The sequence below is a fragment of the Capra hircus genome, chromosome 16, assembly GCF_001704415.2.
Source record: "Capra hircus breed San Clemente chromosome 16, ASM170441v1, whole genome shotgun sequence".
Taxonomy (NCBI): Eukaryota; Metazoa; Chordata; class Mammalia; order Artiodactyla; family Bovidae; genus Capra; species Capra hircus.
In genome coordinates this window covers 41,895,076-41,910,296 of record NC_030823.1, presented here as the reverse complement: position 1 = coordinate 41,910,296, position 15,221 = coordinate 41,895,076, and the positions used below count along the sequence as shown (strand labels likewise).

The window sequence follows — 15,221 nt, the reverse complement described above, 5'->3', positions numbered from 1 at the left end:
CAAACCAAAGCCACAGGAACAGGGGGCAGACTTTTTTTGAACAGATCATCTGTAATAATAATGGAGCAGCCACTTCTACCGTTTGTTTAGTCCAGGAGTGCTGTAGTAGTATCTGTATCTGCCTTGAATTAAAGTAGAATTAATCACTTACTAATTCTGGTCATTACTGGTAGCTTTCTAAAGTGTTTTTTCCCGACACATAATCATGCTGTCTGTACATGATGACTGCTGATGTCATGCTGCATGTGGGCTTTCTGTAGTTGCAGCTAGTAGAGTCTACTCTGTTGTCACGTGTAGGCTTCTCCTTACAGCGGCTTCTCTTGTAGAGCACGGGCTCTAGGCTCACAGGCTTCAGCGGTTGCAGCACATGGGCTCAGTAGTTGCAGCTCCTGGACTCTAGAGCATAGGCTCAGTAATTGTGGCTCATGGGCTTTGTTGCTCCAAGGCATGTGGAATCTTCCAGGCTTCTTGGACCAGGGATCAAACCATGTCCCCTGCATTGACAGGTGGATTCTCATCCACTGTACCACCAGGGAAGTTCTTTTCTTTTCTTTTTCCTGCCTCACTGCCCTGGCTACAGTTTCTACTACAGTCTTGAGTAGAAATATTGATAGCTTTCTTGAAATTGTTTATTCAAGTTAATGGGGGAAGTTTTTTGGACATCTTCTGTTACCAGATTAAAGAAATTCCCTTTTATTTTGTGATTTTCTAAAAGTTTTTTGTTCTTAACTGGAGTTGATTTTTGTTAAATGCATTTTCCATTTCTGTGAGGAGGTCAGATTTTTTTTCCCCCTTTATTTTATTCATGTGGTTGAATTATATCAGTTGGCTTTCTGATATCAAACCAATCTTACATTCTTGGGAAAACTCAACTCTGTGTTACTGCTTTTATATTTCATTGGATATTCAGTTGCTAATATTCTGTTTAGGGGTTTTGAGGCTATATTCAAAAAGAAGATTGACCTATGACTTTTTTTCTTGCTAAAAATTAAGTGAAGTCTCTCAGTCATGTCCAACTCTTTGCAACCCCATGGACTGTAGCCCACCAGGCTCCTCTGTCCTTGGAATTCTCTAGGCAAGAATACTGGAGTGGGTTGCCATTTCCTTCTCCAGGGGATCTTCCTGACCCAGGGATCAAACCTGGGTCTCTTGCACTGCAGGCAGACTCTTTACTATCTGAGCCACCAGGGAAGCCCAAAAGTGAGTCCTTCTCAATTTTTTTTTATCAACCTTATGCTTGCCATGTAGAATGAATTCTGAAATATTCCCTCTTTTTGTATTTTTCGAGGTGTTTATTGTATAAGAATTATTTTTTTCTTTAACGTTTGGAAGCATTGATGAAGCTATCTGGGCTTAGAGCTTTCTTTGTGGGAAGTCTTCTAAATTAGGTATTTTATTGTTAATAGATATAAGACTGTATAGATTTTCATGTCATCTTGTGTCAGTTTTCCCGTGGTATCTAAAAGTTTCAAAACGCTTAGGCATTAAGTTGTTCATAGTATCTTGACATGTGGATTATATAAAGATAGCTTTTTTTTAAGTTTCAGATTCCTGGAGTATTTGTGCCTTTATCTCTTGTTATTGATTTCTAGCTGATTTCCGCTGTGTGCTTTGTACTTTATTGATATCTACTTTGTAGCCAACATTTAAATTAGTAAGAGTTCCATAGAAGAAAAGAACTTGCAGGAATTCCCTGGCAATTCAGTGGTCAGGATGACTCACTCTCACTGCCAAGGGCCCAGGTTCAATCTCTGGTCTGGTCAGCGAACTAAGATTCCACAGTCAAGATAATAAAAGTAAAAAGAAGAAAACTCACTTTCTGTGTCATTTGTTGCAGTGTTTTACATATATCAATTGAGTCATTTGTTTATGTTTTGTTCAGATTTTCCTTATGTCTGCTGCTTTTATCAGCTTACAATATCAGTTATTGAGAGACTTATAAAAATTTCAAACTGTGTTATGTCTGTTCCTTCATCCTGGAATGGATGGTATCCTGTGGTCTCACCATTCTCACCGACTCTGGAGGATACATTTTCAGTGACCCCATCTGCCGCCTGCACTCCCAGCTTACAGGGGGAGTGAGTGCCTTTCAGATGTTGGTGTTCCCCTTACCTGTGTATTTTTCAGTGCTGTGATACAAGAAGTGTCTTCCAGGACATGGTTAGGGCATGTGTGTGTTTTGAGAGGGCGGTTTTCTGAGCTAGTCATATATAGTAAATCTACATTGATATTCCCATCTTCTTATATTTTTAACTCCTTCCTCTGAATTGTCTCAAGGAATTCTTGACAACTTCATTTAGCAGAGGTCACTGTGAATTCTAGGTTTTAGACAACCAGCTGGGCACACAGAGCCTGTCCTGGTTACCCAGAATAAGACTGAATCCAGAGCCTTTGGGAGTTGTATTCATGTCGATGAATTTATCCCCACATAGGAGTTTGTTAGCATGATGCTTTATTGCTGATCAAGGATCTTCAGAATCTATTCCTCACTAACTGCTGAATTTCTGTTTCTGCATATGTAGTAGTAGAATAATAGTGTCCCAAAGATTTTCACTGGGCTTCCCAGGTGGTGCTAGTGGCAAAGAATTTGCCTGCCGATGCAGGAGATGAAAGACACGGATTTGATCCCTGGGTCATAAAGATCCTCTGCAGTAGGAAACGTAAACCTACTCTGGTAGTCTTGTCTGGAAAATCCCATGGACAGAGGAGCCTGTTGGGCTATAGTCCATAGGGTCACGAAGAGTCAGACATGACTGTGTGACTGAGCACACAAAGGTGTTTACATCCTGTTCCCCCAGAACCTGAGACTGTGTCACCTTGCATGGTAAAGGAGACTTTTCACATGTGATTGAATGTGAGATCTTGAGACAGGGAGATTTTCCTGGATTATCTGGGTGGACCCATTATATCACAAGGGTCCTTTTAAGAGGGAGGCAAGGGAGGGTCAGAGTGAGAAAGGAGATGTGATGACAGAAGCAGACATCAGAGCGGTGTGGGTCCACAAGCCAAAGAATGCGTACCCCCTCTGGAGGCTGGAAAGAGCAAGGAAGCACTCCCCCCTAGGGCCCCCAGAAGTAATGTATGTCTGCTGACCCACTGGAGATTTCTGGCCTCTGGAATCCTAAGGCTATACTTGTGTTGTCTCAAGCCAGTAAGTTTGTGATAATTTGTTAGAGCAGCAACAGGAAGCTAATAAAACATATTAGCAAGTCTGTTTTTTTTTTTCTTCTAACATAACTGTAATTGGCTCTTAAGGACAGTGATCTCATTCCAGCTGTGGTGGAAGCAATGAAGTATGGTGGGTTGGGACCTTAGGGAAACTGGCATCATCCTGCAGTGTGACCACCTCAGCTACAGTCACCACAGGAGCTGCCGCTGCTCTCAAACATGGCTCAGGGGACTTAGGTGGGGTTGGGTGCTTGGAGTCTCCAGAACCCCTCCGCTTGAATTCTTGGAATCCCGGCCTTCCCTCTGATGTTCAAATAAGAGATCCAGTGAGGTTATGGATGCAGTCTGTGTTCTAATCTGGTGCTCTGTATGGACCAGACTCTGCTTCTTTATGGTCATCCTGGAAACGCCCTGACTCACTAGCTTTTCCTTGAGGTGAGATCTTAAAACCTGGAACCTGTAGTTTCCTCGTGTGAATGCTCCAGTGTCTTCACACATAGCCACTCCATCTCTTCATTCCCAGAAATGAGTAGCGATTGTTCATGCAGCTGTTTTTCCACCGAGAATCTTGGGCTTCCAGTGTTACGTCCTCAAATGCTCACTGAATCTTTACCACTTTGAAAGCAGCCCAGTTGAAGAACTAGTAATCCCAGAGCCTGTTTTCCTTGAGGGTCTGTTATCTGTAACCTCTTCCTGCCAACAATCATACAGGTTATTATGTTAGCTTCTTTTTGTTGCTCAGATTATCACGACCTTGATGTGTTAAAATAACAAATAACCCTCTTTCTTAGGGTTTTGGGGATCAGAAGTCCTAAAACTGAGGCTGCATTCCTTCTGAGGCTTTAGGGAAGAATCTCTCTTTTTTTTTGCCTTGTCTAGCTGCTGGAGACCCCTTGGCCCACAGCCCCTTCCTCCATTTTCACAGGCCACGGGAGCCTCTTCAGCCTGCTCCCTCTCCAGCCTCTACTTCACTGGTCACCTCTCCTCTTCTCCCTCTTCTCTGACTCCCTCTCCTTCTCTTCACTCAGACCCTTTGTTGACATGGGACCTGCCGAGACAATCCAAGATAAGCTCCTCATCTCGAAGTCCAAACCCTTAATCATATTTGCAGGGTTCCTTCTGCCATGTAAGGCAACATATTCACAGGTCCTTGGGATTGAGCTGTGACGTCTTGGTCATGGTGGTTGGGAAGCTGGGGGGCAGGGGCACTAACGCGTTACTCTGTCTGCTGTTGTCATGTTCCAGCTGTAGACAAAAGAATCCGCTTTAGCTGAGGTTAGCAGAAAGAGGGTTATTAAAGGCTGTTACCTGGTGTATTGAAGGAGGCCTGGAAAAGAGGACTCCCAGAGCTCTCCTTTGAACCGGGCCTGCCAGGAAGCTGCTTCAAACTTTAGACTCTGCCAGCATTTCAGCTAAAACCCTTCTACACTGTGCTCCCAGAAGACCCATGTGGTTGTCACTTCACTGTATGTACTTCCGCCTCCAATGAGGGCTCACATCTTGGTAGGAGCTAGGACATGTGCAGAAGTACTGGCCACAAGGGAGTCTGGGAAATAAATATACTTTTTTTTTTTTTTTTTTTTTTTTTTTTAAATTTTAAAATCTTTAATTCTTACATGCGTTCCCAAACATGAACCCCCCCTCCCACCTCCCTCCCCACAACATCTCTCTGGGTCATCCCCATGCACCAGCCCCAAGCAAAAATATACTTTTGAAAAATATATCACTGGGCTTCCCTGGTGGTACAGTGGATAAGAATCCACCTGCCAGTGCAGGGGGCAGACGAAGATTCCATATGCCGTAGAGGAACTAAGCCGGTTTGCCACAACTACTGAAGCCCACGTGCTCTAGAGCCTGTGCTCCTCAACAAGAGAAGTCACCGAAATGAGAAGTTACGCACTGCAGCTAGAGAGCAGCCCCTGCTCGCCACAACTAGAGTAAAGCCCGCATGTAGCAACAAAGGCCCAGAGCAACCACACATTAAAAAAATATATATGTATCAATGATACGAAAATGTGTATGTATCGTTGTGTAGTTTTCTACATAATGTTTTGATAGAATGGGTTGAAATGTGTTAAGTGAGCCAGCCTTTAAAATATGCAGCGTATTCCATGATCAGGGAAGGCTCTTCCTCAATGACAGGTGATATTTGAGGAGACACCTTGAAGAGCGTGAAGGAGTAAGTCACAGAGATAACCTTAGAGAAGAACATTCCAGGCGGAGGGAAAAATGCTTAGTTGAGTTGTCTTTTGCTTTGGGTAGTTGAGTAGGCATCATAATCTTGAATTTTCTGGAGACTTCTTTTTCTCCCTCCCAGAAAAACAAGAATATTTCTTTCCAAAAGTAATAATTACTGTATTTCACCAAATCTAAAATGCCGTGCACTTTAAGATATTACGTTGGGAACCAATAAAAAAGATGAATGCTGCCAACATAACCATAACTTCCCATCGGTTTTGGTGATGCTTATGTAGTGTGGGCGGCGAGAGGGGATATGTGTCTGAGAGTCAGTGAAATTGTGAAGATAAATAGATATGATGGATGATGGATCTGTGTGTCTTCTTTCATTTAACTGTTAGTCTTTAATTTCAGAACTGTGGAAGATCTGAAAAATAATGAAAGCCAATGGAAAGACTCCCCACTGGCAACCAGACACCGTGAGATGCTGAAACGCTGCAAAACTCAGCTTAAGGTCTGTATAGTTAACTGGGTAATTTATGGATTAGCCTCACAATAGGAATTTTCCCACCAGAATATGAGCCTTGAATGAACAGTTTAATGTCCTCATTTTTTCCTCATTATTATTTCCCTCAAGATAAAAATGGTACATTTAAATGCTTGTTGATTGTTTCTATGTATACTTAAATCTCAGGACTGAAAGTGCATACGCCGTGTGCCAGTAATGATATGAATTCTTAATGGGTTTTATCATCCTTGAACATCACCTCCCTTTCCTTACCTCATGCAAGATGTTCCCCCTCTACTAACCCTGACTCCACACCCAGATACACACACACTCCAGTTTGTCCAGCCACGCATCTTCGTGTTTGACAAAGTGGATTTGTGGTAGTGGAAAGCTTATCTTTCCTTTGCCCCTCATTCTTCGTTGAACTGAAAATGATCCATTGTATAGAACCTAACTGTAGACGGGAAGATTTCTGCTTATAAACATGGTGGTGGTGGTTTAGTTGCTAAGTTGTGTCTGACTCTTGCGACCCTATAGACTGTAGCCCACCAGGCTCCTCTGTCCGTGGGATTCTCCAGGCAAGAATACTGGAGTGGGTTGCCATTTCCTTCTCCAGGGGATCTTCCGTACCCAGGAATTGAACCCAGGTCTCCTGCATCGCAAGCAGATGATTTACTGACTGAGTTGTGTGGGAAGCCCGTATAAACATATACGGAAGCTTATAAACATAGCTAAAACAAACAGCAGCTAAAGTTGTACAAGGGAAGCGCAGACAGCAAATGTGCTCATTTTTCTCAGATTACAAAGCTGAATGTTAGCTGTCTGTGTTTTCTGTTGATTAGTAGGATGATATGTAGAAATTTTACCTGACTTAGATTTCTGGTACAAGTTAAAAATATCACTTTTATTTACTAATGGAGTAGAAACCTCTTTGAGAAGCAGAATAAACCAGGGACTCTTTTCTGGGGTCTATAGACCCCTTAAGCACTCCAGAGAGAGGTTTCAAGAAGTCTGTAAACTGTTGACATTTATATGTAATGTGTGTGCACGTGGATGTTTAAACTCACAGCGATCCTCTGAGATGGGTGTTAAACCCTTGGTGGACAAGCATTTTGCCCAAGATGAGCATAAGTACTGACCTGGAATTTAGATGTGAATATGTCAGGCTCCTTCTCAGTAACCGCCACTGACTTCCAAAGGGTCTCCCTCGTCAAGGTTTTCAAATATGACAGTGATGACTTAGTCTTTTCATCACTAAACTATGCCCAGTAGTTTGCATGGCACACCTTCTTAGAGCAGAGGAAGCTCTTGAGACACAAACAGCATCTTGCAGCCTGTTAGTGCTAATGCTCTGGAAGCCCTAGAGCAGGGGTCCCCAACCTCCTGTATCTAATGCCTAATCTTAGGTAGAGCTGATGTAATAATAAACCTAAAGTGCAAAATAAATGTAATGCATTCGAATCACCCCCAAACCATCCCCACCCCACCACATCCCACTCTGTGGAAAAACTGTCTTCCACGAAACTGGTCCCTGGTGCCCAAAAGGTGGGGGACCGCTTCCCTGGAGCCTAGATTTCCCATCTCCTCGCCCATGCCCTGCCTGTGACCACACATAGGAACTTAGCCACCAGCTAATGTATGAATGGGGTCATACCTGCTTCCACAGAAACTGGTACGATGCAAGGCCTGTGCTGATGCTGGCTTGCTTGATGAGAGCTTTCTGAGAAGATGTCTGAACTTCTACGGCCTTCTCATTCAGCTGCTGCTCCGCCTCCTGGACCCTGCCTACCCGGAGTGAGTTGCTCTGTCTTCCTCCCCCGTCTCCATTCTTCCAGGCCGTGTTGTCTTTATTGCTCTACAGAGCTGACACCCAAAACTAAGACAGGGGATAATGTAATCAGGAATGCATTTCCAGATTGTACTTAGATAGACTATGAAAGTAGTAATGTTAATAGCTGTTTTCTCTGAAATTAGTTATAGTAGTGAAGGACTGTCAACATTTCTTAGGTTAATTTTGAGAGAGTGCTTTTTGAAAATTGGCTATAAAATCTTTGATAAAAAAGGAAATCTATGAATCGGAAGTGAAAAGTTGGGATTAACAGGATATTGGGTCCCCCCAAGCACTGGTTCCAGCCAGATCCCTAGTCAGTTCCAAGAATGAACCGAGAACATCATGGATCTCTTTATCATCACCTGGACAGCTCCTCCATACAGCCATTTTTGTTTGCTTTGTTACAATTTTATGGTTATTATGAAATCTCCAGATCATCAATGTTGGGTAGGTTGGCTGAAGCCCGCTGCAGGAATGGAAAATAGTATTTAAAGTAAAAATGTCCCCGATGGTAAGAATTGGAATTCTAAACCAGTTCTGCCAATCCTCAGAATCTATATTCGTTACTGTTTAGTCTCTTAAGTCGTGTCTAACTCTTTTGCGACTCCATGGACTGTAGCGCACCAGGCTCCTCTGTCCATGGGATTTCTCAGACAAGAATACTAGAGTGGGTTGCCATTTCCTTCTCTAGGAGATCTTCCCGAACCAGGGATCAAACCCAGGTCTCCTGAATTTGCAGATGGGTTCTTTACCACTGAGCCATCAGGGAAGCCTCAAAGTCTATATAGGTATAGATTATGGCATTGATTACAATCATTCATATAAAGAATTGTGGAAGAGAAAGAAGAATATATAAAGCAGATGGCTTCCAAAGAATCAAAAGTTGCATTTTGCCTCTAAATGCGAAAGCATTTATGTGCAGTGTTAAAGATGAAATTCAGACATATAAAAGCAAAAAAATAAATGTGTAGCCGTATTGTCTTAAAACAGTTTGAGCTGCATAAAATGCCCAAACATGACACTTTTATTTCCTTCACGTTTTATTTATTGCATTAACCTTAACAGGAAACCAAGAAAAGGAACAACATTCATGTCCACCTTTTACATCCCCAGCTTCATGATTCCCTGTTCATTTCTGGTTGCAGTTTCTTTGCCTGTGCACTGTTTATTTAGTTGTTTTATAAAATGAGAGCTTTTTCCGAATGAACCGCTTATTGTAATTGTAGTGTTCTGATCCTCATAATTTGATGTGTCACTGTTTCACTTTGTAACCTGTACTTTTCTCTCTTTGACAGTGTAACACTGCCTTTAAATTCAGATGTCCCCAAGGTATTTGCAGCATTGCCTGAGTTTTATGTAGAAGATGTTGCTGAATTTTTATTTTTTATTGTACAGTAAGTCCCATTCACATATTACATATTTCTGATATGTATTTATATTTAATGGACACATTGTATTACAAACCTCCATTTGATGCCATTGAATGCTGCCCAGAGACTGGAAAAATAAATCCAGCTGTGGCACTAAGCCAATTCCAATAATATCTCAAGACAGAAGCAGGATTAACAATGCTAGTAATAATATACTCTGTGAAAATTGAGTTGAATTTTTAATAACTGAGTATGCGTTTCTGAGAAACAGAAGGAGAAAACAGTTTATAACTATCTGAGTGAACATTCAAAGCCAGAAATACCCACATCTGTATTTTGTACCAATATTTTTCTCAACTGTAAAATTAGAGACAGCTTACAAAGAAATAAGTTGAGTTTATAAGTAGTGTTTGAAATCTGAAAAAATAAAAACTCCATCAAAATATTTTTTTAAGTCTTTTTGGTTGTGAAGATCTTTTGTAAAATTATGATTTAATTGTAGCTTTGGTTTATTTTCTAAGACGTAAATTAATGTAACATGCTGTGGCCAATAGACACAGTGGGTTTGAAATCCTACCCAGTTATAATGTGAATAGTCACCTTAAAATCAACAAATTAAAGGAAATTCAGCAACCTGGTTCCTCGACCTTGTCCCCTTCCTCGCCCAGTCAGCAGCATCCACCCACGTTGAGCCTCTCGAAGCTTCACTACCTGTCCTTCTCGCCTCTCTTCAGATACTCTCCTCAGGTGCTTTACGAGCCCTGCACTCAGGATATTGTGATGTTCCTCGTCGTGATGTTGTGTAACCAGAACTACATCCGAAATCCATATCTGGTGGCCAAACTGGTAGAAGTCATGTTCATGACCAACCCTGCTGTTCAGCCAAGGACCCAGAAGTTTTTTGAAATGATCGAGAACCATCCCCTCTCCACCAAGTTGTTGGTCCCTTCCCTGATGAAGTTTTATACAGGTAATGTTCCTGGTGTGTACAGGTGGGCAGGATTGTCTAAAACCAGCAGGTAAAGTTGTTCTAAACCTGCTACCTAATCTCCTAGTGTCCACATAGAAGTATCACCCGCTAATCCACCGTCAGCAGTACAAAAACTGTTGGTTATTTTCCGCTCGAGTTGTGGAAACATTACACTGACCACATACTAGTCACTGATAATTCAGTTGAATCTATAAAAAGGTAGAGGGGTTACATTGAGACCAAATTGACGTTTTTATCTGAAATTGCCTGACTCGTTTTATGTTTGACTGCGCTAGGTCTTCATCGCTGCACACAGGCTTTCTCTAATTGCAGCAAGTGGGGGCTGCTCTTTACTGCGGTGCTCAGGCTTCTCGTTACAATGGCTTCCCTTGTTGTGGAGGGGCTAGGGCACATGGACTTCAGTAGCTTCAAACCCATGTCCCCAGCATTGGTGGTGAATTCCTAGCCACCACCAGGGGAGCCCCACCCGGTTCATTTTAGTTTCTAACTTACAACATTAGTTTTGCAAACACAGAGTTTCAAAACTGGGGGTGAAACAGGGAGCTGGTTAAGAGTGCTTATTCTTGGGACCTCCCCCCACCACCACCCCCAAACCAACGGAAGGAGGATCTCCGGGAGTCTTCACTGATTCACTAATTCTATACATTTATCGAATGTCTGCTCTTTGCCAGGCACTGTCCTAGGTGCTGGGCAGCACTGGTGAACAAGGTATGAGAACGTATCGGACACTCTGCAAGGAGGTCTTCCTCTTCTGGTTGAACTATGTTCTGAGTTTCCATTCGTAGTTTGGCTTTTCAACTGCAGATGTATTTTCATAAAGCCAGTTAGTTACCTGTGGGCTGCATTCACCTGTTCTCTACCAAAGGCACATGATTGTACTGATGGGACAGTTTTTCTCCAGTTGTATATTTCTCAGGAAAAGAAGTGTGCTGTCTGCCTTCTTACCTTCTATTGAACCTAGCATGCTCTGGGCACTCATTTAGCAGAATATGCTCGCCTTGCTCTTGAAAGAAACCCCAGCCTCCATGAGCACAGTCCCTTGCTGTTCACAGAGGCAGCAGGGGATTGAAAGTTCTTCTGTGTTCAGTGACAGCCATCCCTTCTCAGTTGATCAAGACCTGCTCCTGCTTATTTTGAGATGGTGCCCATACTTCTTTCTGCTTCTAAGGCTCAAGAGTATGTCTGTCTTCTTCCACTTGGTCACTATTACCTTGTGTCATCTCTTGGAAATTTCTCTCCTTCCCTAATCTACCTGTATCCTCTTGAACCTAAAGAAGTCCACAAGCCCCTTGAAGTTTTGTTAACATGCTCACCTTGGCAACAGCAGAGAGCACTCCTGTGTAAAAGGCCCTTGCTTGGTTTGCCTGTCCTTCTCTTACCTCCTATCCCTGGTAGGAGAGAACCATGGGCCATTCAGGTACAATTGGTGCATCAGCTGTTTACAGAACGGGACCCCATATGGTACCCTGCACCGGTCAGGCTTCACTGAATTGAAGGTAATCCTAAATTTCTTTAAAAAAAAAAAAATGATGAGGTACCTCTTTTCACCTATCAAACTTGAATACCCAGTGTTAAAATGGTTTTAGGAAAATAAACTAATCTGCAAAAGCCTATTTCAGCCCTTCTGTCACTAGTATGCAGAATCAATGCTGTGAAACTAAGAATGTAGGTTGGTAAAGCCTTTCTGGACGGCAAATTGGCCATCCACACCAGACACTTGAGTATTCCTATCTGGGGACCTCCCTGGCAGTCCAGTGGAGAAGATTCTTTGCTTCCACTTTGGGCAGCACAGGTTCAATCTCTGGTTGGGGAACTAAGATCCCACATGCTGTGGGGCACAGCCAAAAAATAATAGTAATAAGGAACATTGGAGTAACAGATTATCTGTGTTGGAAGCAGCCATTCTCTGTCCCTGGGGCTGGGGGAACCAAGGGAAAAGGCTTGGGGTTATTGGAATCTGGATGCTCAAATGATTTCCTAAAGGAAATCAACTCTGAATACTCAGTGGAAGGACTGACACTGAAGCTGAAGGTCCAATACTTTGGCCACCTGATGGGAAGAGCTGACTCAATGGAAAAGGCCCTGTTACTGGGTAAGATTGAAGGCGAAAGGAGAAGGAGGTGGCAGAGGATGAAATGGTTAGATAGCATCACTGACGCAGTGGACTTGAATCTGAGCAAACTCTGGGAGACAGTGAAGGACAGGAGAGCCTGGTGTGCTGCAGTTCATGGGGTCGCAAAGAGACAGGACTTAGTGACTAAACAATAACAGCAGCAACAAATAGTGAAAGTATTAAAAAGAAATTCCTGCCAGGGGTAGGTCAGTTAAATAAATTATCATTTATCCATCCAGTGGGTCCATGTGAGCCATAAAAAATAATGTTAGTTATATTAAATGGTTAAGTAATAAAAAGAAAGTGCCATTAATGGGACAGTTTGTCAACTGTGACCACCTTTTGGTACACAAATATATATTACAGATAAAAGTGTGGGAAGATACGCACCAGCATGTTAACAGTGAGTTGTTTGTTTTTGAATGGTTAAATTCTGGGTGGTTTTATTTTTCTGTTTTAAAAAGTTATCTAATGTCTTCATTATTCTACAGTAAACTTGTGTTGTTGGTATTGAAAAGACAAAAAAGATTTTAGTTAAGTGCATTTTGTACTCAGTTAGTGCCCTGGGCTTGTCACTGTGGCTTTGGGATAAAGGACAGGGCTAGGCCTCCTGCCTGTGAGGCCCAGGGTGGGGGCGGGGTGGCAGGGGGGCACCATAAAGATTCCAGGAGTGGGAGGATGGGTGGGTGTCCTTTCTCCCTGGCCACCAACCAGCATGCCCTCTGGCCCTGGGCCACCTCTGTAATCACGAGTAGATGATAAGATGATATCCGTGCTAATAATAACCACTGCTTATTGAATATTTACTGATCCTTTCACTTAATCCCCACAGCAGTCCTCAAGATGGGTGCTATAAATATCTCCCTCTTACAAATGAGGAAACTAAAGCTTAGAAGCATCTAGAAGCTCACTGAAGGTCAGCAGCCAGTGAGTGGCAGCGACCTCAGCAGTTGGGCATTAGCGCAGGTGTTCCACCTGTTCCCCGGGGCCCGGCGCCTGGGGAGCCCACAGCGGGCATGGCAGACACTCCCCCACGTGTCCAGCAAATCCACATTAAGTCCTGCTGGTTTAGGTCCTGGCTCCTGAGCACAGCCAGCTCTCAGACATGAATTAGAGCTTGATCTCTGAAACACACTCCTCTTTTAAACCCCAGAGAGGGTCTAGCTCAGATAGTGCTTAAGGTCAAATGTTTGTTCCAGAAATAAAACTGAGTTTCAGAATGTGTGTGAGTGTGCTCAGCCGTGTCCAACTCTTTGCAGCCCCCATGGACTGTAGCCCTCCAGACCCTCTGTCCATGGGATTTTCTAGGCAAGACCACTGGAGTGAGTTGCCATTTTCTACTCTAGGGGATCGTCCTGACCCATGGATCAAATCCACATCTCTTACATTGCAGGCACATTCTCTACCACTGAGCCACCAGGGAAACCCGTTTTGGAAAAAAGAGTATTTTATTTGTACTAGAGCAAAGGTGGTACTTAAGGACTAGCAATCAAAACGTGGCTACTCAGAACCAGGAAGAACACTGATAACCAAGACAACTTCAAGACCATTCCCTTTCCCAAGCTGATCTGAGTCAGCAAAGACAGTGTTAGCCCAAGTAGACTTAATCACCAGCTCAGCAAATACGCATGGAGCTGCTGCTACACATCAACTCCCATGTTGCCACTTGGGCCTAGCCATGCGAACGCCAAAACCCCTGTCACTGCCAGTTAGGCATTCTGGCGTGAGAACAGATGTGGAACCAATAAATAAGATACAGAGAGTGGGTGTGAGAGGAGGGCCTGGTGCTACGTTTTTTTTTGGGGGGGCGGTGGGTACTGCACTACTTGGCATATGGGATGTTAGTCCCCCGACCAGCGATTGAACCCACAGCTTCTGCAATGGAAGCATAAAGTTTTAACCGCTGGACCGCCAGGGAAGTGTCACCAGCCTGGTGTTACTTTTAAGAAGCACAGTCAGAAAAAAAAAAAAAAAGAAGCACAGTCAGGTCTTCAAGAAGATGACTTTAGAGTGATATGGAGAACAAAACCAAAGAGGGAACCCTGAGAAGATCTCAGCCACAGTGTGGCAGGCAGTGAGAACAGCACACGGAAAGGCCCTGAGGGCCCTGGCAGCTTACTGAATCAAGAAGGCTTGTGAGCAGGAAGCAGAGATCTAGATCTCTGCAGGCTTTCTAGAAATAGGACTTGGAACAGACAAAAAAGGAGAAATACCATATGATATTCCTTATATGTGGAATATAAAAAGAAATGATACAAATGAACTTGCAAAACAGAAGCAGACTCACGGACTTAGAAAAAGAACTTATGGTTGCCAGTAGGGAAGGACAAGGGGAAGGGATAGTTTGGGAGTTTGGGATGGGCTTGTACACACTGCTGTATTTAAAATGGATAACCAACAAGCTCCTACTGTATAGCATAGGGAACTGTGCTCAATGTTATGTGGCAACCTGGATGGGAGGGGAGTTTGGGGGAGAGTAGACATATTATGTAGGGCTGAGTCCCTTTGCTGTACATGTGAAACTGTCACAGTATTGTTAATTGGTTATTTTCCAATACTTTGGCCACCTGATGCAAAGAGCTAACTCATTGGAAAAGTCCCTGAAGCTGGGGAAATTTGAGGGCAAATGCAGAAGGGGGTGACAGAGGATGAGATGATTGGATGGCATCACCGGCTCAATAGATATGAGTTTAAGCAAACTCCAAGAGATAGTGAAGGACAGGAAAGCCTGGCATGCTACAGTCCCTGAGGTCACAAAGAGTCGGACCCGACTTTGCTACTGAACAACAATACAAAATAAAAGGTTTAAAGTTTGGGGAAAAAAAGAACTAGGACTTGGGGATTATATCTTGGACTGATGCAATTTTGAGGGAACATTAGCAATGAGCTTTTTTTAATGTTGGAAGAGATGTATGAGTCCTAAGTTCACGGTCATGACTTAGTCTCTGCTGTGTTCAGGATACAGGACAGGTGTTCTGGGCCATTTAGAGCATAGGCGAGGCTCTGTGTCAGCCCCCTGTGTGTTTCTCCCTTAGACTCCGCTAAGTCAGCCCTCCATACTG

The 15,221-nt window shown here is 43.3% G+C and overlaps 1 protein-coding gene across 2 annotated transcripts in view; it reads left to right on the top strand.

The window, feature by feature from the left end:
• The window catches only part of UBE4B (ubiquitination factor E4B), a 122,056-nt gene that overhangs the window by 86,930 nt on the left and 19,905 nt on the right, over nt 1-15,221 (top strand). For both annotated transcript variants that reach the window (XM_005690715.3, XM_005690714.3), the window contains 4 exons: nt 5,761-5,860; nt 7,521-7,648; nt 8,981-9,079; nt 9,790-10,025. In XM_005690715.3, the coding sequence (XP_005690772.1) occupies nt 5,761-5,860; nt 7,521-7,648; nt 8,981-9,079; nt 9,790-10,025 (563 nt within the window). The remainder of the gene's footprint in view (nt 1-5,760; nt 5,861-7,520; nt 7,649-8,980; nt 9,080-9,789; nt 10,026-15,221) is intronic.